The sequence below is a fragment of the Saccoglossus kowalevskii genome, chromosome 13 (assembly GCF_978046115.1).
Source record: "Saccoglossus kowalevskii chromosome 13, keSacKowa6.1, whole genome shotgun sequence".
NCBI classification, from domain to species: domain Eukaryota; kingdom Metazoa; phylum Hemichordata; class Enteropneusta; family Harrimaniidae; genus Saccoglossus; species Saccoglossus kowalevskii.
This window is the reverse complement of record NC_140653.1, coordinates 22,989,621-23,017,245: the sequence shown is the minus strand read 5'-3', so window position 1 is coordinate 23,017,245 and position 27,625 is coordinate 22,989,621. Positions and strand designations below refer to the sequence as shown.

Sequence of the window (27,625 nt, the reverse complement as noted above, 5' to 3'; positions counted from 1 at the left end):
GGTTTAATATGACCAGCACATTACATGACCGCGCTTGGTCATGTGACCACATTAATATGCAAAATCATAATATCCCAATGCTATTATAAGGGTATCAAACAACCAACGTGATTACGGGTAATATATCAAATGACCATATATGGTCATGTGACCATTAATTATGCCAACATATATTCATAGAAAACACTTTTAATTAATTTTAATTAAATCTTGATGTATAAATGCTGTGGAATAACTCACAGAAACCAAGCCAGAAATGTATACAATCACATTTATTACTTTTGCTTTAATGTTTGTTTTTTCACATTGTAGAGCTGAATTAAAATACAAATTTTAAATATTCTTTAATTCTGATTCATGCATCTCCACTACCTCAGCACATCGAGTCCTTTCATTCTATCTATTAGTTACAGCCTTTTAAAACTCTCTAATGAATTGTCTGTAGCGCATGTCTAGTTATTGTTTTCATAGCTAGAAAACAAAGACAGAAAAAAAAACACGAAAAGTCTTCCAGTCTGCAGCATTAAAATTTGTTCATGCAATTCACCAGTTATTGGTTGTTGGGTAATCCCTTGTACAAACATTATTACAGAATATGCACTACCATATTTGCATATATCTAAGCTTTCAAATGATATATTAGCCTGACAAGTTGGTGTAGGTGGGGATCGCAGCAGTCCAGGGCGCCACCTACGCCAACTTGTCAGACTAATGATATATAGGTTACCGGTATTATACTAGCATTCTAAGTAACTTTTAGGGAATGTCTGAATAACAGATCAATTGTTCACACACTCTCTTCCTCCTTGGCTACTTTCAGGCGCATTTGAACATTATGTATTATATACCACATGTATTTCCATATTGAAGACTCATATCAAGGAATTTATGGCAGATGATAGATCCTAGTGAAGAAACAAAAGCACATAGCAATAAAAATCAGTATGTGTGTTGTACAATGTTCTTATGCATAATTATAACACTTAAAAGGCAATGGTCGCGTTCTGTTTGATATGGGACTCGTAGCGACGTGTACAACGCGTGTAATATGCAATGTTTGTTTACATGAACACATGCTGTGCGACGACCACCGCCCTTTAAAGATCATTATCCTGCTAGAACAAAAGAACCACCATGAACGTTGGCTGAAAGAAAACAAACCTTATCTCCCGATCAAATATTTAACTAATTTCACAACGGTATGCGAAAGCATGTTATATATTCTTCCAAGTAAAATACAAAAGATTATGAAAAAGGTTTACCTTTACAGTGGCACCAAATAGACTGACTCTCCTCTCTAATACCTATGAGCAATTATACAAGTACTGAAACAAAACCTGAATGGAAATCAACTTTTACTTCAACTACATTTGTAAAATGATACAGAAGTTGATTACTTTTGGAAATTTAGTTGAAAGAGCATGATAAATCTCATCTACTTTTCAAAAAATTTATAAGAGTAATGTGAACAGATAACAAATAAATAACACAACATTTGTAAAAGATTTTTTAAGTATTCTTTATGCAGACTGATAAAGCACAGTTCATTGGTATTTTACTCTTTTGCTTTGAGTTAAATGTCTACTTCTTTTCCTACAACTTTTTAGCTCAACTTTACAGAAAAAACTGAATATGGTAAAACACAAAATATTCAGCAATGAAATACTGACACGGTCTGTTAGTAAATAAGATGCACTTCATAAAAGAGGAATTGCATTCCTTTAAAAAAAAATAACAATGTACTCTTATTTTATCCTTCAGAAAAATTTGCAGAAAATATGAACAGGAATTCTATTCCAGTTGTACTCTGTTTATATTCACATTAATTAGTTCACACACACAAAAAATGTAAATTGCCCGCCTCCCAAAATAGACAAAATAAGATTTGTCTTAACATCAACAATAAAGGCACAAGAAGCTACTTTTTCTGTTTTACTCCAAAAGGATTTTGTAAATGATTTTTGTTTCAGTGTTACCGACATTGGAAAATATAATAACCTAGATTTTTGATTTCTATATATATATATATATAGGCAGTGAGTAAACAATAGAAACTTTATCTTTGAATACTTTTGATTTTCAACTCTGTTTCAGGTACAATGTTGTGCGTTAGGGGTGACGCAACTAAATCAAGTCTACACGCTACCTGTTGATATTTGATCTACGGTAGGGCAAGGTAGGATGTTCTGAATTTAGAATACACACTATATCAAAATCAGCACATCGTAGTATGATGGAACTGTACAGTGCAGAATTTGATAGAGAAGAAAACAAAAAAAAACAAGCTGCTCTATGATTGGTCTGACTGTTAACTAATCAGGTACAGTCTTGTAAGTATTTTCGCATAGAGTCGAATGACGTGCACAGGACTTAGCAAAAAGTTATGACATCCAATTTGACAAATTAATTTGAATTCGCTAGGGAGCAACAGATTCACTAATACGTATAACAAGGGCGCTAAATAAATGCAGATGTACGTTTCTTGATGGCGTGAAAAAATGAATAATGACTGCAAAATTTTAAACACTGCCACCATTTACCGGTACTCACATTGCTGAGCTTTAAGCTGATTATTGTAACTTGTACTTTGGGCTCCATGAACTGGATATGATTTGTATCGTATCCTCACCTCATCAACCCAACTGCGGGTAATTACTAATCCTGAAGATGCTCACCCTTGGGCTCTAATTTGTTTTACAACCCACTACGTGTAAGAAAATGTTAACTTTAAACAACCCAAAAAAAAAAAACACATTATAATTTGCACAAGTTGTTATACATTTTCCAATGTCCACTATAAATTAACTTCAGTGAGAAATTGTTTTTGATTATGAAATGCCTTAGTGCTAGAAACAGTTTTGTTTCTGTTTACAAAGGTGAAGAAACTTTCTGCAAGGTGTTACACTGAAAAACATAGTGTAAAATATTTGCCAGAAAGCCAGTAACAGTGTTAAGCGTGTTTTAACCACATATAAACAACTTTTAATAATAAAATATCGGTGAACAATAAACATATATGTACATAAAATTTGATTTTTGCAATATTTGGAATGATTAGAATTCTCTTTGGCACACAGTATAATTAGAGCAAATATTGTAACCATGGCAACAAAATCTTATTTTTAAATATTTTTTTTTTTTTTAAGTATTTCTGATAAATTATCTTCACACTTGCGTTTCTCTCCCATCTGTGATGTAAATTTCATCAATCATGCACATTGATTGGTCAGCCGGTTGCTCAGATTGGTGTGGATTTCTTTGTGAATATTCAAGTCGTACAATTTGGTTCTCAGTTTTCCACATTTTCCATACATAGACATGGTAACGAAGCGATAACTGAAAGTAACAAGATTGGTTTGTGAAAAGTGCTGAGAGAACATTAATGTCTTCAAGTTGAGTTATTATTGCCCACAGTCTGGATGATTTTTTTTATTTACTGTTTTTCGATATTGGCGATTCCCAACTGATGGCATCCATTATTATTCTTCCCGACTTGCTGAATCTACTGACCCTTACTGACCCTTAGTGACCCTTACTGATATTTCACGTTATAGCTTCAATATAACAGAAATTATTTCAGTGTGTAATGTTTTGAGAATTTTTGTCAAATATTGATCTTTATTTGACACGACATTATTGTGTTGTTTTTTTTCAACCAATGTGTGACAGATCCAATGATACGAATGTTTGTGAATTGCAGTAATTCTGTGTTATTTTTCGCACATCAGAACAAAATGAATGAAAATGCCCGGATGTCATCCCCGAGAATAAGCCAGTCACTGACATGACATTGTCTAGCTGTAGGTCCATAGCTTTTTTTGTGTCGGCCTTTAGCCCTTTGATGGTATTTTAGTCATTTCTGATACTTTGGTGTCATTAAATTTGTTATTTTCAAATATTCAGATTTTTTTCGACACAGAAGAGCTCTGACTTCTCCCATAGACTTGCATAACACAAACTTGCAACGGCAAATAGCAAAATATAAAAGTACACCATTTCCATACATCATACATCCAAAACTATTACCAATTGATAGAATGATTATTAAACACTCACCAGCGCGAAAACCGTGACAAAATTTATCTGTTTGAAAGTTGTTTTTTAACAGGATTTAGTTTGCTAAATCGTACACAACTCTAGTGACAGCCATTTTCTTTAAGTCGAACGAGGACGATATTATTTTGATAAATGATGTCACTGTATTAGAACTTGCTTTGGAAAGTTAAACAGCTAAAACGCCGGGAAATGGTTGACTGCTACTGTGAGTATTTTGCTATGGACTTTGTGGTATTTACTGTTGTTGTCTATTTTCCCTGCATCCTAACATGCATGGAAAGACATTTATATTTGTACATTTCTCTTAAAAAAAACAATGGACATATACATGCATCTGCTGAGGTAGGCGACATATTCGCTTTACGGGAGTATCCAACAAGTTATCGGAATCACCTTCTCCAGTGACGTCATATTGTCCTCGTTCGACCTGCAGAAAATGGCTACCACCGTAGTTTTACGCGTGGTCCGGAACACCAAATACCAGTTACGGCTTTGCTGAGAGCTAAATAAACATTATCGATTGACGATAGTTTTGATGGTGTGATGCAAAAAAAATATTCTGCTTTTGTAGTCTTTTATTTGCGATGCCATTTGGCGTTGCAAGTTTGTGTTACGCATAGGTTTTACTGTGTCGATAAAAATCCTAATACGTCTAAAATTACCATTACAAAGACCAACACAAGAGCTATGGACCCACAGCTAGACGTCGTCGTGCAATAGGAAACAAAACAGAAATTATGTCAGCCATTTTTAACAGATGTGTAAAGTTTAATCGCAATGAGTCAAGGGATGCCTAAAATAGGCTACAGAATAGTTGGCCATTTTTTATCTGTTTTGAAAACAAAATGAGGTACATTAAAAGGCTAATTTATTTTCAATATACATATAGAATTGGAAATCTGTCCATGCATGACCTAGATTTGATTCCAGAATGGCAAAAATTCTTTATGTATTTTTAGCTTTAAAATGGCCACCATTAGGCCATATTGAATTTCATCATGAAACGTGCATATGTGTGAAATTCTGACCTGAAACAGAAAAAAGATATATTGCTATGCTAAGAAAACAATCATATAAACATTGGAAATAAAGAAGATGCAACTTACCACAGCCCAGAAAGCATAAATCATCAACAAGATAACCGTAAGCCCAATGAGTCCTGTAGCTTCCCAGCCATGTCCCCTGTGAGCTATGTAATGTTGGGCACCATTCAAACAAAGCCACGAGCTGACACTGACTAATGGAGTCAGTATGAGAAAGCAGAAAAAATCTCCCAACAGGTTTCTTCGGTCATTGGATTGCGACGGTCGGCGTAACCACTGCAGAATAAGCAATCAAGAGATACAGTTGCTTCGCTAGGAAATGGTTTATTGTATTAGATGTAAATATTGCAGTAAACTTTAATTACACTGTACTACATTTTTGACAAATTGTAATTTTTGATGTTAAAGATGACATAACCTTATATTATATTATTTACCTTTGAACTTATTACAATCCCTATTTAAATGCACTGAATTAAAGATTTCATAACCCTGGGTAATCTAGCTATACCATAGGTTTATGTCTATATTATTATCTCATATTAAAAGCATTGAATAAAGATGACTTAATCCTGGATAATCTAGCTATACCATAGGTTTATGTCTATTATTATCCCATATTAAAAGCATTGAATTAAAGATTTCATAACCCTGGGTAATCTAGCTATACCATAGGTTTATGTCTATATTATTATCTCATATTAAAAGCATTGAATAAAGATGACTTAATCCTGGATAATCTAGCTATACCATAGGTTTATGTCTATTATTATCCCATATTAAAAGCATTGAATTAAAGATTTCATAACCCTGGGTAATCTAGCTATACCATAGGTTTATGTCTATATTATTATCCCGTATTAAAAGCATTGACTTAAAGATGACATAGCCCTGGATAATCTAGCTAAACCATAGGTTTATGTCTATTATTATCTCATATTAAAAGCATTGAAATAAAGATTTCATAACCCTGGGTAATCTAGCTATACCATAGGTTTATGTCTATATTATTATCCCGTATTAAAAGCATTGAATTAAAGATGGCATAGCCCTGGGTAATCTAGCTATACCATAGGTTTATGTCTATATTATTATCCCGTATTAAAAGCATTGAATTAAAGATGGCATAGCCCTGGGTAATCTAGCTATACCATAGGTTTATGTCTATATTATTATCCCGTATTAAAAGCATTGAATTAAAGATGACATAGCCCTGGATAATCTAGCTATACCATAGGTTTATGTCTATTATTATCCCATTTTAAAAGCATTGAAATAAAGATTTCATAACCCTGGGTAATCTAGCTATACCATAGGTTTATGTCTATATTATTATCCCGTATTAAAAGCATTGAATTAAAGATTTCATAACCCTGGGTAATCTAGCTATACCATAGGTTTATGTCTATATTATTATCCCGTATTAAAAGCATTGAATTAAAGATTTCATAACCCTGGGTAATCTAGGTATACCATAGGTTTATGTCTATATTATTATCTCATATTAAAAGCATTGAATTAAAGATGGCATAGCCCTGGGTAATCTAGCTATACCATAGGTTTATGTCTATATTATTATCCCGTATTAAAAGCATTGAATTAAAGATTTCATAACCCTGGGTAATCTAGCTATACCATAGGTTTATGTCTATATTATTATCCCGTATTAAAAGCATTGAATTAAAGATTTCATAACCCTGGGTAATCTAGCTATACCATAGGTTTATGTCTATATTATTATCCCATATTAAAAGCATTGAATTAAAGATGACATAGCCCTGGGTAATCTAGCTATACCATAGGTTTATGTCTATATTATTATCCCATATTAAAAGCATTGAATTAAAGATTTCATAACCCTGGGTAATTTAGCTATACCATATATAGAAGATAATATTTGGTAATCGTAGTCCTAAATAACTATTAAAAATAGCTAGACGTTTCGAGCAATGGTTCTTTATCGATAGCATAGAAGAAAGTGTAATTACGTACAGGTAGAACATAGGAACGTAAGAACAAAGATGACTTAACCCTAATCTTTTTTTTTTTTAGCTATACCATAGGTTTATGTCTATATTATAATCCCATATTAAAAGCACTGAATTAAAGATTTCATAACCCTGGGTAATCTAGCTATACCATAGGTTTATGTCTATATTATTATCTCATATTAAAATCATTGAAATAAAGATTTCATAATCCTGGGTAGTCTAGCTATACCATAGGGATATGTCTATTATCCCATTTTAAAAGCATTGAAATAAAGATTTCATAACTGTGGGTAATATAGGTATACCATAGGTTTATGTCTATATTATTATCTCATATTTAAAGCATTGAATTAAAGATTTCATAACCCTGGGTAATCTAGCTATACCATAGGTTTATGTCTATATTATTATCCCGTATTAAAAGCATTGAATTAAAGATTTCATAACCCTGGGTAATCTAGGTATACCATAGGTTTATGTCTATATTATTATCTCATATTAAAAGCATTGAATTAAAGATGGCATAGCCCTGGGTAATCTAGCTATACCATAGGTTTATGTCTATATTATTATCCCGTATTAAAAGCATTGAATTAAAGATTTCATAACCCTGGGTAATCTAGCTATACCATAGGTTTATGTCTATATTATTATCCCGTATTAAAAGCATTGAATTAAAGATTTCATAACCCTGGGTAATCTAGCTATACCATAGGTTTATGTCTATATTATTATCCCATATTAAAAGCATTGAATTAAAGATGACATAGCCCTGGGTAATCTAGCTATACCATAGGTTTATGTCTATATTATTATCCCATATTAAAAGCATTGAATTAAAGATTTCATAACCCTGGGTAATTTAGCTATACCATATATAGAAGATAATATTTGGTAATCGTAGTCCTAAATAACTATTAAAAATAGCTAGACGTTTCGAGCAATGGTTCTTTATCGATAGCATAGAAGAAAGTGTAATTACGTACAGGTAGAACATAGGAACGTAAGAACAAAGATGACTTAACCCTAATCTTTTTTTTTTTTAGCTATACCATAGGTTTATGTCTATATTATAATCCCATATTAAAAGCACTGAATTAAAGATTTCATAACCCTGGGTAATCTAGCTATACCATAGGTTTATGTCTATATTATTATCTCATATTAAAATCATTGAAATAAAGATTTCATAATCCTGGGTAGTCTAGCTATACCATAGGGATATGTCTATTATCCCATTTTAAAAGCATTGAAATAAAGATTTCATAACTGTGGGTAATATAGGTATACCATAGGTTTATGTCTATATTATTATCTCATATTTAAAGCATTGAATTAAAGATGACATAACCCTGGGTAATCTAGCTATGTTGTTGATTTATGTCCATACTACTATCCCACATGGCATTGACTTCATTACACAACCCTAACATAATGATATGTTAGTTTAAGTGTATACACTCACAATAAAATTACATAACCCTGGGTAATCTAGTATACCGCATGTCAACATTACTGTCCCACAATGCACTGAATTGACATTACCCTGGGTAATGTAATGATCTATTAGTTGCTGTCCATACACCTGCAATGCACTAAATCAAAGATAACATAACCCTGGGTAATCTAGTATACTATTGGTGCATGTCAACATTACTGTCCCATAATGCACTGACTTGACATTACCCTGGGTAATGTAATGATCAATTATTGCTGTCCATTAAAACTGTACACCCAAAAATGTACTGAATCAAAGATAACATAACCCTGGGTAATCTAGTATACTGTTAATGTATGTCAATATTACTATCCCACAATGTATTGGCTTGACAACCCTTTGGTAACCTGATGATCTGTTTATAACTGTATACCCACAATGCACTAAATCAGAGATAACATAACCCTGGGTAATCCAGTATACTGTTAATGTATGTCAATATTACTATCCCACAATGTATTGGCTTGACAACCCTTTGGTAACCTGATGATCTGTTTATAACTGTATACCCACAATGCACTAAATCAAAGATAACATAACCCTGGGTAATCTAGTATACTATTGATGTATGTCAATATTACTATCCCACAATGTATTGGCTTGACAACCCTTTGGTAACCTGATGATCTGTTTATAACTGTATACCCACAATGCACTAAATCAGAGATAACATAACCCTGGGTAATCCAGTATACTGTTAATGTATGTCAATATTACTATCCCACAATGTATTGGCTTGACAACCCTTTGGTAACCTGATGATCTGTTTATAACCGTATACCCACAATGCATTAAATCAAAGATAACATAACCCTGGGTAATCTAGTATACTATTGATGTATGTCAATATTACTATCCCACAATGTATTGGCTTGAAAACCCTTTGGTAACCTGATGATCTGTTTATAACCGTATACCCACAATGCACTGAATCAGAGATAACATAACCCTGGGTAATCTAGTATACTATTGATGTATGTCAATATTACTATCCCACAATGTATTGGCTTGACAACCTTTTGGTAACCTGATGATCTGTTTATAACCGTATACCCACAATGCACTAAATCAAAGATAACATAACCCTGGGTAATCTAGTATACTGTTGATGTATGTCAATATTACTATCCCACAATGTATTGGCTTGACAACCCTTTGGTAACCTGATGATCTGTTTATAACCGTATACCCAAAATGCACTAAATCAAAGATAACATAACCATGGGTAATCTAGTATACTATTGATGTATGTCAATATTACTATCCCACAATGTATTGGCTTGACAACCCTTTGGTAACCTGATGATCTGTTTATAACCGTATACCCAAAATGCACTAAATCAAAGATAACATAACCATGGGTAATCTAGTATACTATTGATGTATGTAAATATTACTATCCCACAATGTATTGGCTTGACAACCCTTTGGTAACCTGATGATCTGTTTATAACTGTATACCCACAATGCACTAAATCAAAGATAACATAACCATGGGTAATCTAGTATACTATTGATGTATGTAAATATTACTATCCCACAATGTATTGGCTTGACAACCCTTTGGTAACCTGATGATCTGTTTATAACCGTATACCCAAAATGCACTAAATCAAAGATAACATAACCCTGGGTAATCTAGTATACTATTGATGTATGTAAATATTACTATCCCACAATGTATTGGCTTGACAACCCTTTGGTAACCTGATGATCTGTTTATAATCGTATACCCACAATGCACTGAATCAGAGATAGCATAACCCTGGGTAATCCAGTATACTGTTAATGTATGTCAATATTACTATCCCACAATGTATTGGCTTGACAACCTTTTGGTAACCTGATGATCTGTTTATAACCGTATACCCACAATGCACTAAATCAAAGATAATATAACCCTGGGTAATCTAGTATACTATTGATGTATGTCAATATTACTATCCCACAATGTATTGGCTTGACAACCCTTTGGTAACCTGATGATCTGTTTATAACCGTATACCCACAATGCATTAAATCAAAGATAATATAACCCTGGGTAATCTAGTATACTATTGATGTATGTCAATATTACTATCCCACAATGTATTGGCTTGACAACCCTTTGGTAACCTGATGATCTGTATATAACTGTATACCCACAATGCACTGAATCAGAGATAAGATAACCCTGGGTAATCTAGTATACTATTGATGTATGTCAATATTACTATCCCACAATGTATTGGCTTGACAATCTGTTGGTAACCTGATCTGTTTATAACCATATACCCACAATGCACTAAATCAAAGATAACATAACCCTGGGTAATCTAGTATACTGTTGATGTATGTCAATATTACTATCCTACAATGTATTGGCTTGACAACCTTTTGGTAACCTGATGATCTGTTTATAACCGTATACCCACAATGCACTAAATCAAAGATAACATAACCCTGGGTAATCTAGTATACTATTGATGTATGTCAATTTTACTATCCCACAATGTATTGGCTTGACAACCCTTTGGTAACCTGATGATCTGTTTATAACCGTATACCCACAATGCACTAAATCAAAGATGACATAATTCTGGGTAATTAATGGTGCGTTTATGGTAATACTTGTCTGCATTTCACCGATGTGGCAGGACTTCTCAATATGATAGGGTGTGTCCTCACCAATTACTCATATGCTGTCAACAATACATTCCTATCAGCATTTTAAATCACCGCATCTATTGTGTTATCATATCACATTTCTAAAAATTGTACAACATCTGCGCTATAATGTCAACTAATATGTAACACATAACTAATATATTACCTCTAAGAGCGGTCTTGGTTTTCTCTGGGTTCTGTATTCAAACTGGCACACATCACAATTATTTGAGTTGGCAGTGGCTAGCCATTGTTCAATACATCTACGATGGTAACACATTGTACCAGTACAGTGACAAGGTGATATCAGTGCCTCTCCCAATTTCTCCCCCTCGTGGCAGATTCGACATATTGGTCCTTCACTCAACACTGTGCTGAAACTATAAGTCAATCATTACTCTTAGTGTACAATGAACTTGAATTTAAAAGAATTTGCGGGTTTCATATATACAGAATACACCATAAGAATTCGTTTGAAGTTGCATTCTCATTTACAAATTCTACATACCATCACATCAAATGTTGAGGTTGTCGGTGTTCTCACTAGACACAAGACACGAAACATTTGCGCCATGGTAAAATTTTATCTGCCAGATTTTTTACTCTCATGAGACATATTGATTCACATCGCTAAGATCTCTTGTATTGCATGCAAGGCGCAGAATGTATTATGTTGCAAAAAAACTGAATAAACTTTTTTGTATAGCCCAATGTCAAATATTGATCCTTCAGAGAGGCAATATAGCATTAAGATACTTCATCAAAATTGAGCATACCAAAAAATACTTTTTGTGTTTGTTGATTCCCACATGATGTTTGGACGCCACGTACTACAACACTACGACCTTTGTCCTTTAAAGATGACCTTTAATCGTCTATTCACGTGTTTTATCCTATATATTATAAGGTCACATGGAAAAATAATAACACCATAAATAGCTTCTTTTTTTTTTAAATAGCAACAATTTTGATTTTAAAAAAAAATTCCTAAAAACAGCAAAAATGGGAAATAATGGAATGATTATGAAAAAAAAAACGACGATATGTATCCCTCGCATGTTCCTTTAGCAGCATGGGCTCAGTTTCTAACCAGCAATATCATTTTCGTAACTAGGATCTATTTCTGGAATAACCAGATTAAACCAGATTTGCATAATATGCAAATGACATTTATGGAAAAACAAATATCGTCTGCTTTGTTATTATATTTCCCGTTACAACTTTTATTGTTCAGCGTTTACGATGTCATAGGGTGACTGTATCATACAGCTGACATTGGAAAGAATAGGCTGCGTGTTAGATGCGATACATACCAGGGATAAATGCATCTGATTGTACCGTGCACCTGGCATGCACAGTGTTCCATATACCGGTACAAACTGGCCAAGTGATATGCAAATTGCAGCTCATGAACATTAATAGCAAGGGGCTTTTGATTTTTCACGATCACTCACCAACCCTTAACTATCATCTTTTTTATCGTCGAAAAAAACAATAAGCAAGTCTAAATAAAATAAATACAGTTGTTTGCTTTACTGCTCATTTCATATATATGTCATTGACCTCTGGAGAGCAGTGTGTGCTTTGGTCAATGACTTTCATATTGCAACTAGCAATCTTGAAGCAAACTACCGTAGTTAATAAATAAATGTACAGGTAAATAAATAATCTGTAAAATTAAAAAAAAAAACTCCTAGACAGTTTTGTATACTAGTAGGTAGAAGCCTACTCATAAATTAAAATACCCAGAATTTATTCATTTTGCAATAAACTGTACTCTAAGGCAATACAAGGATATTGACTTAAAAAAAAAGTTGGGGGTCACCAGCCTTTTTTTTGAGAAATTGATGGTTGTATTTTAGTGGAAAGTCGCCATTTTGACACTATTATAACACTTTTACTACAGATTCCTATGGCAGAGATATTATGCAATATCTCAAAATCTAGCCTGGTGACATCATATATTGTTAATGATAGAGTACTTTTTGTTCAAAATTATTTAAAAGATCTAGGTTTTAAAAAGTGTCAAAAAATGCAATTTTTTTATAACATTGTGTTCTATGGAATTGCGATTTTCAAGAAATATTACCATTGGTTCCTATGACAGAGATATATTATGCAATATCTCAAAATCTAGCCAATAAATCATATATTGTTAATGATAGGGTATTTTTTGTTCTGAATTATTTAAAAAATCTAGGTTTTAAAATAGCAATTTTTAAGAAATATTAGGACACGTTTCTCAAAAAGCTTAACTGTAATTCACAAAATAATGCTATTTCATTGTACCACGAGACATTAACTTGTACATAATAAACTAAATAAACTAATGAACATAGTCATGTGATTTATGACCAATTTTGTCAAAAATTATGACTAAGCTTCTACCTTAAATTTGCCAGTTACTAAAAATGCTTCACCTACTCTTACAATTGTGACATGTTTTAAAGCAATTAAATGTAATAAAACAAGCTATGCTTGGCACAGTCCCCGGAATGCTGGAAATGATTGATTTCGATGATTTTTAAGCACAAAAATGGTCGCCATTCGGCCATCTTTAATCAGATCGTGAAACAACTGTGTATAATATTATATGTATAATATTATCTATGACGTATATGTGAAGGTCGAATGTAATATGTCCAGGCATAATAAAGTTATAGGTCGATCCAGATGCACGAACACAAACACAGACAGAGGTCAATCCACAAGTCCCCATTTTTGGAAGGTGTTCGAATGGGGACTAATAACCACGTACTGACCATAACCACCACAAGTCGCCATATTTGATTGGTCTGTAAATACAAATCTCAAATGTTTGCACGATCAACAAGTCATATTTATGAAACAGTTATGTTATATAGGTGGCATGTATTATGGCTATCAATCAGGTATCAGCCATACATAATCATATCAATAAAAAAACCTTGAAGCGCATAATGTAAATATTATGTCATCAACATTTTCTGCCATATTTTTTCGTGTTAACCTTTTGAGTACCAAAGTCAACTTTTGTCACCATTTACAAAATATTCTCTATATACCATATTTGCATATTAATTAAGTAATTTGCATATCATTAACCCTTTGAGCACCAAAGTCAACTTTGTCACCATTCACAAAATAGTTCTATATCCGTATGTGCATATTAATTAGGTAATTTGCATATCATTAACCCTTTGAGCACCAAGGTCAACTTTGTCACCATTCACAAAATAGTTCTATATACCATATGTGCATATTAATTAGGTAATTTGCATATAATTAACCCTCTGAGCACCAAAGTCAACTTTTGTCACTATTCACAAAATAGTTCTATATAATGTATGTACATATTAATTAGATAATTTGCATATAATTAACCCTTTGAGCACCAAAGTCAACTTTTGTCACCATTCACAAAATAAAGCCACATAATTTTATTCATTTTTAGCCCACTTCCGGACAAAGTCCGGGAGGGGGCATGTAGTTTTGACTTCGTCAGTCCGTCCGGAGTGATTTCTCAGATGGCTGGACCAATTTTTTTGAAACTTAGTGCAAAGACATAGTGGTCAACCATACATGTGTATTATTATCCGATTCCATCAAATATGGCCGACTGGCGGCCATTTTTAATGCCAAAATTCAGTCAAATTTGGTCCTTGTGTGTCTATCGTCATTTCTCGGAGATGGCTTGACTGATTTTGTTGAGACTTGTTACAAAGACAAAGGGACCACCTATACAGATGCACATTGTTTTACTTTTTTGAAATGATCAAATATGGCCGACTAGCAGCCATTTTTATTGTTAATCATGGCTTTTGTCTGTCAATTGATATTGCTCAGAGATGCCTTGACTGATTTCAATGATACTAGGTACAAAGACACAGTGATGAGGTATACAAAACACAGTGAGGAGGTATACATATTCACATGGATTTATTTCCTGATTTGATCAAATATGGCTGCCTGGCGGCCATTTTGAATGTCAAAATCCTGTAAAATCCGAGATGCCTGGACCATACCAAAGACAGAGTGACTACTGGTACAGATGCACATTTATTTATTTTTTCAAGAAATCAATTAATGAGCTCATTTGCATATTTAATTATTAATTTGAATTCTTGTTAATATTTTGTGACTAGTCCAAATCAGACCAAACTTTGTAGAGACTTGAATTGTCAATATAAGATGTATGCTATGCAATATTGAGTTTCAATTTAATTAATGAGCTCATTTGCATATTTAACTAATTTTGAATTTTTCTTAATATCTTGTGAACTAATTGTACGAATGAGACCAAACTTGTTATAGACTTACTTGATCTGTTCATATAAGATGTACGCTATGCAAATATTGACTTTCAACTTAATTAATGAGCTAATTTGAATATTTGATTAATTTTGAATTTTTGTTAATATGTTGTGAACTAAAAAGTTCATGTATTTGCTATTTAATATTGACTCAATTGAATTTCCATATTCAATTGGTTGTGAATTTTTGTTAAAATTGATGCAAATTTTACCAGATTTAATAAAGATGTCCTAGCTGTTAACTTTGAGTGACATACTTTTGATTTTCAACTTAATCTTCCTACCTGGTTTTATGTACATATACACATACATTCAAACTTTATAATTCATAGCCAACTATAATCACATCTGACAAGTAGGGGGTTGTGTCATCTTTACATGACTTGTCTTTCAACAATTAACACTTAAAATTATGGAAACATAAAATTAGATCTATTTGGTTCAAAATCAACAAAGAAATTCTAGAAAAATACATAAAAATGTCTAAAATGTAGCATCAAACGTGTTCAAACCGACTGCAATTACACACCATTTTTGGCTACAAAATTTGCATAACATAAGCAGTGTCAAACATGTATTCATTAGTTAATTCCACGAACTACATATAATGTTTCCTGTCTAGTATGCACGACAAAACCCACGTCAAAATATTGCGATTAAATATATAACAATCACACTAATTCAAGAAAAAAGTCAATCTCGTAACAGATGTTCACTCATTAAACATTCATTCTATCTATATTGATTTGAGTCTAGACGTCTGGGTGATTAAAACACCTGTTACAGCTAAAGTAAAATACGCATTTCCGTTGGTAATATCTGACATTTGAATTAGTTGCCATTTATTTATGTTGGAAATCAATATAATTCCCGACAGAAAACCAAAATATCCAATTCAAAAATTTAATTTTTACTTTATCAAGTCATATGTATGGCGCCAAGGCACAAAAGTGCATTGGCCTATTTTGTTGTACCATCTAGAAAATAACCTTTTCATCAGTGTCTACGAAACATGAGAGGTCAGTGACCTTTATCACGCAAAATAATACCATACTATTTACTACACTAAATCTGATGGTTCAAAATCATACAAGTCTCTAGATTTTTTGGACTAAAGATATACACGACAAATCTTGCAAAACCGTATCGATCTGTAAGTCTGTCTGGATACGCTGATTATCACCTGTGTCTCGATATTACAATATGACGGAACAAGGTAACGGCTGCTGTAATGAACTCCCTAAGCTCTTGTGAATAAATTGCGAACCAAACTATTATAAACAAGCACATGCTCAGTGATTGACAGATGTGATATAAGTCCCATTCAGACGGAATCACAAATTAACATGCATTTACGTAACAAATGGAATAGCATAATGTATGCGTTATAAGCCGTAGATTAATTGACTCACTGTGAAGGAGTGACATAGCTTTCATAATTATGTCTAAGACACAGATTCCATAAACATAAAAGCAAATGTGTGTCATCGAAAAGCACAGAATAGAGACTAGAGAATGAGAATAGACAAACACAATAATGCAATGTTAAATGATTTGACCTTTAATCTTCGGTGGTAAAGTGGTCGAATAAAAAGTTGTAGTCCTCATTAAGTACCATGTACCTGTGAAACTTAAATATGGTTATAGTGGTTGAAGTTATGAAGATTTTCTTTTTGGTGTTTTCAGAGTTTATAATGTTCAGTGACATGAATTGGTTTTAACCTTATGTTTTGTGACATGAATTGGTTTTAACCTCATAATGTCCTGTGAAATGAATTGGTTTTAACCTTATAATGTCCTGTGACATGAATTGGTTTGAACCTTATAATGTCCTGTGACATGAATTGGTTTTAACCTCATAATGTCCTGTGAAATGAATTGGTTTTAACCTTATAATGTCCTGTGACATGAATTGGTTTGAACCTTATAATGTCCTGTGACATGAATTGGTTTTAACCTCATAATGTCCTGTGACATGAATTGGTTTTAACCTCATAATTTCCTGTGAAATGAATTGGTTTGAACCTTATATCCTGCGACATGACATGAATTGGTTTTAACCTTATAATGTCTTGTGACATGAATTGGTTTGAACTTTATGTTTTGTGACATGAATTAGTTTTAACCTTATAATGTCCTGTGACATGAATTGGTTTTAACCTCATAATGTCCTGTGACATGAATTGGTTTTAACCTTATAATGTCCTGTGACATGAATTGGTTTTAACCTCATAATGTCCTGTGAAATGAATTGGTTTGAACCTTATATCCTGTGACATGACATGAATTGGTTTGAACCTTATAATGTCCTGTGACATGAATTGGTTTGAACCGTATAATGCCCTATGACATAAATTGGTTTTAACCTCATAATGTCCTGCGACATAAATTAGTTTGAACCTTATAATGTCCTGTGACATGAATTGGTTTTAACTTCATAATGTCTTGTGACATGAATTGGTTTTAACCTTATAATGTCCTGTGACAAGAATTGGTTTTAACCTCATAATGTCCTGTGACATGAATTGGTTTGAACTGTATAATGCCCTACGACATAAATTGGTTTGAACCTCATAATGTCCTGTGACATAAATTGGTTTGAACCTCATAATATTCAGTGACATAACATATATAATCATGTATCAACATGGTAAGACATGGGCAGGATGTTAAGCTGAAACAATATCACATTATTGAACATATAGACATGACTATATAGCATATAAATATAAGCTTTAGTATTATTAGGTTGACAGCTTCCAGACACATTATAAAAGCTGTACGAGTTTAGGTCAGTACACAAGAAGAGTAACCACAAATTACACACCTTGTATGCATTCAGTTGACACAACTGCAGTAATGCATGCATGTAGTTATCAATCACCTCTCATTATTTCATCATCATCAGTTTACCAGTTAGTAGGCATGACTACTAATATATGTCAAGAGTTTTAGGAAAATCGTTTGTAGATATGGCACAAAATAGTGAATTTTTATATAATTAAAGGGCGGCAGTCGTCGTGCCGCGTCCTGTTCGATATGGGACTCATAGCGACGTATAGAACGCGTGTAAAATACATTGTTTATTTACGTAAAATTCGAACACGCGACGACCACCGCGCTTTAACATATATGTGTGCAGTAACCGCATATTCTACTCTGCAATGCAAATGATAACGCAGTAGTCACATCAAGCTTTATTTATTATGTGCATATTTAATCACAAGAATAGGTGTAATATTTGTTGTATAAATATTTGTTATCTTTGTGCGCCATAAAGGTGAAATTATAATTATACCAAATATAGTTGGTCGACAGTTTTAACAAACCATTGAGAATGTCACAATGCATTGATCACGTTTGAAACAAATCTGTCAAAACCATAATAAAAATTGGCCACCGGTCAGCCATTTTGAGTCGGAATGCAAAAAACAATAACAGGACATAAATTTGGTGCCCAACATATAAAACCATCGTACCAAGTTTGAAACAAGCATGTCCAAAAAACGTTCATTTAAAAAGAAGGCTGCCAGTTGATTACCTTTGAATAGATTATGACAGACAAAATTTCATTGATGTGCTAAAAAGAAGTAAAAATTTGAGATATGAGCAAAATTGAACAAAAATATGATGAAAACTCCATATTTTTGTTATTAACAAAATTGGATTGTAACAAAGACTAGCTTTCATTGATGTGCTAGAATACAATAGACCATTTTTTTGTTTACTGCAAGATCTTGCGTTATGTGTTAAATCAAATGTAATCAAAGAAAGCTTAGAAAGAACTCCCATGTGCTGAGAGTATTGGAGACACATTAAATATAATTCGAAATTATTTAGCTGAAAACTAATTATGCAAATCAGAAAATTAATATGACCAGATTTGAGTGTAAAACTAATGAGTTCTGCGCAATGTAACAGAAAATCTATGTCTCCAAGTTTAATTGAAATGTGATTAGAACCAAAAAATTATGAATTATTATGCTTATTAGGGAATTAATATGAACAGATTTTTACCCAAAACTAATTAGGTTTGTACATTGTCCTAGAGCATCTTTATACTAAGTTTCATTGAAATGGAATAATTAGTACCGTGAAAACTCCAAAATTTCGACCCCTCTAAAAATTCGGTCGCCTATTTATTTGCCGGTTTCTGTGTTTTATTTACCTACAAATTTTCGACTCCACTAAAAATTGCCGACTCATTCTTATTCGAAAATTGCGACCAGTTTTAGTTTTCCCCCAAACGAAAAAAAAACGATGTGAGCGTTCAAACGGGACCTTCCTCGAAGGCATGAATCCGGGTTTCTGATTGACTGAGAGATTTTTATTTTATTGGTAACGAAAATATATTCTAAATAAACGAAGTTTCAAATAAAAACGAACACAAAAATCTCGGCATGCTGCGTTTCTGAATTGTTGATTATTACTGTACTCAGTAGTGATTATAATAATGTACACAAAATAAATTTGTTGAATGGTTATGAAATACAAATAAAAGTCAACTTAGTTTCATCGTAAGCGAATGATTCCGGTCTCGTATAAACGTTTGATGCTGTAGGATATCCGCCATGTTCTCTTAGGTCAAATAGGTCAAATCGCTAATTAACCAATCAAAAAGCTGGATGATGCCAACGTGTTCAAATTACCATAGCTTATTTAAATATGTTAATGTTATTGAACGCAATGCGGAAGAAATTGGTGTTGTAGTACGATATTTTGGCTTGGATTTTGATGCGAAAACGGCATGATTTTTTTTAAATAAAAAAATTAGTTGTTTTTAAAAAATAAACTGGTCATCTGAAGAATAATTTAACATTGTTCACAGTGATAACAGCTCATTCTCGAAAGGAAGCTTACCCGCTCACGCTAGTCACGATAAAAATCATACACGTGTACTCTTGAATAGACAAACGTCAATGACTACGGTAAAACTTAGACTCTATTTTAGCCGGCAGGATTGATTGAAATGTCCGAAAAATGACGCCAAAATACACCTTAAAAGTCCCATTTTATTTTCTTAAATCCCATTTTATTTTTTAATCCAAGGGCGAATTTACGGCAGAATTTGGTCCCTCAAATAAGGGACACGTGAGCTTTGATTCTAACCGGATACATTGCACTGGGTCGGGGAGATAGTTTGCTAAACTTCCATGCATCTTTTGTCCAATGGGTACCTGTACTTCGAACATTCGCAAGTTTTTCTAGGTAGTGCGAGACAGCTTTGTCTTTTGACCTATTAGTTTTGTGCTGACCTCTTCTCCGCGTCTTGATGTTTTGTTTTGCTTGTCATAATACTCACTGATTGATGACTTTGTTTAGATTTTGAGTTACAACTCGGCCACGACCTTTGCTTTTACCGTGAAACATGAGGAAGTTTACGTCAATTGACGGACATTGCATTTTTTAAAAACTAATGAAGCACACTGTCTATCATCCCCATTTTTTCATTTGCTGATTTCTATTCTGAAAAATTCGACCGTCCGAAAATGCACCTTAATTTTGACTATAAAAACACGTCACATATCGAACACCAATTATTTAAAACCGGTCGAAATTTTGGAGTTTTTACGGTACTTTAGATATCAGTGTGAAAGCTTAAAATTGGTTAATTATGCAAATTAGGTAATTAATATGTACAGATTTTAACCCACAATTATTCAGGTCTGTCTATTGTCCTACAGCATCCATGTACATTCATTGATATGTGATGTATAGTACCTGAGATATCAGTGTGAAAGTTGGTTAATTATGCAAATTAGGTGATTAATATGCACAAATATTTACCGGAAACTAATTGGGTCTGCATAATTCTAGATTCATTGAAATGTGATGATTAGTACTTTAGATATCAGTAGAAAAGCTGAAAATTAATTATGCAAATTAGGTAATTAATATGCACAATTATTTACCCTAAAACAAATCAGGTCTTTGCATAGTCCTAAAGGATCTATGTACCAAGTTTCATTGAAATGCGATGATTAGTACTTGAGATACCTGTGGAAAAGCTGAAAATTAACTAATTATGCAAATTAGGTGATTAATATGCACAAATATTTATCGAAAACAATCAATCTCTGCATAGTCCTTGAGTATGTAAGTACCAAGTTTCATTGAAATGTAATGCTAACTACTTATATCAAATGCTGAAAATTAATTAATTATGCAAATTAGGTAATTAATATGTACTGATATTACCTTAAAAACTATCAGGTCTGTGCAGTGTCGTATGACATCTATGTACCAAGTTTCATTGAAATGTGATGATTAGTACTTGAGATATCAGTGGAAAAACCGAAGATTGACTAATCATTATGCAAATTAGGTAATTAGTATCCACGGATTATTACCAAAAACTAATCAAAACCTAGCATTAGTTCAGAGCATCTATGTACCAAGTTTCATCAAAATCCAATGAGTGGTTGTTTAGATATCAGTGGAACAGTCATGGAACCACTAAAAAATAGCTAATTATCATGCAAATTAGGTAATTAATATGCACGGATTTTTACCAAAAATTAATCAAATCTGCGCATATGTTCAGAGCATCTATGTACCAAGTTTCATCAAAATCCAATGAGTGGTTCTTTAGATATCAGTGGAACAGTCATAGAACAGCTAAAAATTAGCTAATTATCATGCAAATTAGGTAATTAACGAGCATGGATTTTTACCAAAACCTAATCAAATCTGCGCATTGGCCCAGAGCATCTATGCACCAAGTTTCATCAAAAACCGATGTATGGTTCTTGAGATAGCAGTGGAACAGTCGGACACACATACACACACACACACATACACACATACACACATACACACATACACACATACACACATACACACATACACACACACATACAGACACACTAACTGCAAAGACTCCCATTTTGTGCTTCGCACATGGGAGTCAAAAACACAACAAACAAAGGTCTTGTTGTCGCAATTTCTTTAAGCCTTTACTGATTTCCGCTCCTGGTGGCGTGCTAGAGAGTCCAGAATCGGTCTCTACCACAGGCGACATTTTACATTTCAATCCAAAGGATTACGCTTTTTTTTTTCAAATACGCTATATTACTCATAGTTGTTTACTTATATATATATTATAACATTTCCCCAAGCCAAAATTCAGCAATATTGATCAACAACCATGGAAACTGGTCAGCCATATTGCATAGAATCTTGATAAAAATCAACTTGCTTTGTGAAATAGTATACTGCCTCTGTGCCAAATCTGAATGAGCTTAGTAATTGAATTACAAGCAAAAATTAACAAAAAATGAGATGTTTGATGAAGAAAATGGCTGCCAGTTGGCCAATTTCCAGAAAAAATCTGAAAAATAATGGATGTGATAATGGATATAATTAGCTGACAGTTTCACCTACACGAATGATAAAAATTGGTTAATGCTCTGTAGGTTGTGTAATTTAATTCCCCTTTATTTACTCCATCCAAAAGCATTAGCAAATGAAATTCTAATAGCCAAGCAAAACATGGTAAAACATTAAAATTGTCGGAAACATTCAGATATCTGCTGAAAATCAATGAAAAATTGAATGGTATTCACGTAAATTCAAACTATCCAATATTTCACTTAAGGAAGAAGTAGAAATGATCTCAGAGTGCAGCCATATTTATACCAGTCTGAATCAAAAATGACAAACTTTTTTAGTCAAAATCAGGAAAATGAACAACAACAGTGAGAAACCATACTGACATTTTGACACTAATTTCGCATTAATTTTGGTACATTGCAACAGTGTTCTTAAGTTTAGGCAGGTAGGAGAAATATTTTTAGGGCCATGCCTCTCAGGGATGCAGACCTAAAAAAGGTACTGCCAATACTGGCTTTCTGAATATTTGTCAACAATATAAAAAACAATATAAAAATGTCTCAGAATAAATAAATCAAGGGACAACAAATATAAAAGCAAACTAAATATTTTTTTTGTCAGAAAATTTAAAGCAAGACAACAGACTACTGAATTGAATGCTGAATTTTGTTCCCGTCAATATTTCGGTATAACATTTTGCCTATTTTTTGGTGATATTTTTTTAATAATTTTGGACTAAAGGAACATCATTTCCTACTGGCTGAAAACAAAAATGAAAAACAAGAAATACATGGTTTTCAATTTGTTGACAGAAGTTGATTTTGGTGCTCAAAGGGTTAAAAACCGTGTGTCAGCTGACAGTGGATCTGAGAAAGGTAGCCAGACAAACACTGGTTAATTAAGTTTAGTGACATGGCTGGCTTGAAACTAATGTCTGCATATTATTCATACACTAGCTTATAGGTACTGAATTATTGCTATAGCTTTATGTAAATATTGCTGTCTTTGTTTTATGATTGGCACTTTAGGGGCCAAGCATCTGGTCTTAATACAAAACCATTTCAAAGGTCAAAGGTCGCTTGATCATGGTAACACTGTAATTATCACATACTCATTTTAAACTGAGAAAACAGTTAAGATCTTTCATCAAAATCCAGTTGTATTATTAGCGTCCATTGTTATTCACTGGGTTTTAATTTTGCTGATAAGTAAAATATGTCAAACGACATCAGCAGGCAATGTGCGGTATATCCACATGAATATGCAAAATAATATTGTTTCCCTCACAAATTTGTGAAGTTAAAAAAACTAGTGAAAGTAAAAATAATTGCCAGTAAAAAAAAAAAAAGGAATGTTTTTACAGTATTTGAATTCAAAATAACATGGAAAACGTTTCAGACAAGAAAAAAAACAGCAGACAGAATTCTGGATGTTATTCCTTGAAACACTGAAACACAATTTAAACACTCAAACTAATTTTTGAACAATGAACAGTGTATGACATTTGATCAATTGTCAATTCAAAATGGCCACCAGACTACAGATGACATTATGCTACATGAGTGTAAATCACAATTCTTGTATCCATAGAAACAAGCTCAGGTATCACTGTTTTTGCATCAATTGGATGATAATTTTTATCCATTTTTGATAGTATGTAGCACCCAACAGAATGAGCAATAACAGTAAAATTAATGCAAGGGGGAACAGGGAACTAAAAAATAGAATTAGACAATATGTATATTGTATTAGTGCGTCTTTCCTACACTGGTATATTATAAAAACAAAATTATGCATATTATTTATGAATTTTTAATATTCACTGCTTTCTGTGGTGTGTAGGTCCCCTTGCATTATACTGTGAAATACTTTATTTTAGCTGGAATTAATTTTCACTGAAAAGGCACTTAGGGTGTTTTGTATGGAATTTATTTTCACTGATTTTTAACAAGTTGAATGTGAAATATAGGGAAAAAAGTATATTCACTGGATTTTATTTTCACGGAATCATCCTTTCAGCGAAAATAGCGAAAATAAATTCTAAGCGAAAATAAAGTATTCTACAGTATTTAACTAGTTAAGCATCGTCTAGTAACTTCATTCCTATTGCTTTACTATAGTCTTGGGACTATTATGTGACATGTTTGCTAGACGGAAAATATGAACAAATTCGTTCAGATTTGCACTGCAGCCCGCAGTAATTTTAAACAGAGCCAAATCTCTGTAAATCCATGTGTGTTGAAATACTATTTAAAAGCATACGCAGATGACATTCAAAAACAAAATCACATGCGAGGCCACAAAGTCAAACCATGAAATACCTTTTATTATAGTCTCAAGACTTTATAATTTACCTTAGAATGCAACTCTAATCTATGAGAAATGGCATACAGGTCAGTATTTACATATTCACTGTAAATTTATACCAGCTTCGAATACAGTTTGAACAAAGAGATATTTTTTTTCTCTTTCAAAACATGTTTTATAAGTGGCATGTCAAGTTTTTTTTTTCATTGAATTTCAGCTGCAAATATTTTTTTGAAGTTTACACAGGTTATTTATATATGTATGCATGTCAAGCACTACTAATAAATGCAACTTGCAAAATAACAATTCTCTTACCTTGTAATACTTAGGCAAGCTCTCACTGGTGGTAGTGGTGAAAGTGATCCCCGTGGTGATAGTAACCTAGGAGATGAGACTGTGGGTATAGGTGATGATGGTTCTGTCAGAAAACACCTCGGTGATGAACTTCCCAGTGGAGAAGATGTGTATACTGCGTTATCGTTTGCATTGCTGGCAGGAACGGTTGACTGAGCAGTCTCCATTCTCAAACTTTGTTCAGTCCATTAAAACAGTATTTCTGTTAACTAAATTGATATTACAGGAATATGTTTGTAAACGGTTTTGATTCACGATTAGAAATACCAGTTAGTAGAAAACACGAGAAAACATAAACATAGATAAAAGGAACTTTGCAGACAAAACACAAAGTGTAAAACTGTATCACCGCCAGACGTGATCAATAGCGGGTTATAATGCGCCGTGGTGCAGCACAGACACGCATAAAATCGTTAAAGCACAATGAATCTAACGTGGAAGGGCCGAAGAAAAGTCTCTATGCATGGCCACTTTATAATCGTTACTTAAATTTTCCTAATTATTCAATAGCGAGTCTTCTGCAATAAATGACGTGGTTACGACCAACTTTCGAAATGGTGGAAAAATAAAAAAAAAACATCTTACTGAAAAGAGAGAGACATGGTATACGGTAATACCAGCAGACTTTCCATTTCAAATAACACGCAAATTTACATGAATACACGAGTTGTATTGATCAACATTTGGCAGTCGTCCAAACAAGTTGTTGTTGGGTATGCTGACGGGACGAAGTACACTGCAGAGCTGATGTCTGATGCGATGCACTCGGGTGTCGCGTCACGTATACGGCGGAGACAAGATGGAGTATATACGTGGGGCCAAAACATTCAATATTAAACTGACTTCTGAATTTTCATGATCAATATATGCACAATATTTTAATAATAAAAATTATATGAAATTAATATAGCAAACTTTACCAATTAAATGTAGGTTATCAAAAACAAAACAATCGTTCCAGTAACGGCAGGCGTGTGTCATACAAAAACGAAATAAATGCGTTTTGTTTCCTGCTCGCAGACGACGGGGGACTATAGATGAGAATAAACGGCTGATCGGCTAGACTATGTGACCTACTTCACAGTCGAATATTGTATAAAAGGAAAGCTGAATCATAGCTACTCCAGTTGTGGACGACGTAGTCGAGACACAGTGACAACTCCATAAATAAAAGGTCAAAAACAATAACAATGTGAATATGCATGTATCCAAAAATTGTGTGACTTTACCTCGTCTACACGTGGACTGTTTCGGCAATGAGACAGCTTCTTTGCAGTTGAACCAGACATGGATGGGGCGAATTCCTTCGACCGTTGAGACGCACACCTTCGCAGTCGAACGACAGTCACCGCACGTGGAAGTATTTCATAACAACCTCTGACCAATGACATTACGTCATCTTATATCGGCGTCAATTTCCGCGCCAATCGAAACCCGACGCAAATGTTTCAAACAGGAACGCGCTAAAATCCTACATTTCTTATATTAGCACATGTATTTGATATTTGTACCAGTAGCACGTAGAATTGTTGTTTCGATCCGAAGGGCTGTGACCGGGGGCTGTGATTCAATATGTTACTCGACAGAAGATCGCAATGTACATTGTATACGACTATGCAAACATAAAAACAAAAGTTTGTTGTTTGCCAACACTATAGATTAGTAAAAACTGTAATAGGACGTTGACAGACCAGGGTGAAGACAATCCCGAGTGACAGTCGAGAATATACAGTTAGTACATCGGTCAGAGAACTTTTGTACCAGAACACGTGCTGCTCCAGTTTGTTTTAGGGGTGACCCATTTTTAATGTTGAGCGTGATCGGGTTTTAGACTAGGTATATTTATATTCACTGAGTAATCATTTATTTAAATGTGTATGTCTGTTACTATTATTTTTCCCATGTTGTCTGCATATTATTTTTGTTTTTGGTACAAAGTACTCACTTCAAAATAGAATATTTATCTCGCAAAGATTTTGAGTATTTATTATTAAACAATATTTATAACTGTGCGCATGATACGTGCAAAAAATGTACATGTCATGACGCACTTGCTGTAGCTGATGACCTTTTGGACTATCATAATGGAAACTGATTTGAAAAATG

General features: G+C 33.4%; 1 protein-coding gene across 1 annotated transcript; it reads right to left on the bottom strand.

Moving 5' to 3' along the window:
* Positions 1-292: 292 nt before the first annotated feature.
* On the bottom strand, positions 293-26,873 carry LOC102806091 (E3 ubiquitin-protein ligase MARCHF2-like). Its single transcript, XM_006816691.3, has 5 exons — positions 26,749-26,873; positions 25,481-25,728; positions 11,401-11,614; positions 5,163-5,375; positions 293-3,336 (listed from the first exon to the last, which is right to left on the bottom strand). Exons 2-5 carry the CDS (start codon positions 25,684-25,686, stop codon positions 3,166-3,168), a joined length of 804 nt encoding a protein of 267 aa, XP_006816754.1. The 5' UTR covers positions 25,687-25,728; positions 26,749-26,873; the 3' UTR covers positions 293-3,165.
* Between the last annotated feature and the right edge of the window lie 752 nt (positions 26,874-27,625).

Bases quoted from the DNA above. Each gene is read 5' to 3' on its own strand.
- LOC102806091 (XM_006816691.3), bottom strand. From the start codon at position 25,686: ATGGAGACTGCTCAGTCAACCGTTCCTGCCAGCAATGCAAACGATAAC. The intron at 11,615-25,480 runs GTAAGAGAATTG...ATTGACTTATAG, and splicing joins GCTTGCCTAAGTATTACAAG to TTTCAGCACAGTGTTGAGTG. The intron at 5,376-11,400 runs GTAATATATTAG...CTTATTCTGCAG, and splicing joins AACCAAGACCGCTCTTAGAG to TGGTTACGCCGACCGTCGCA.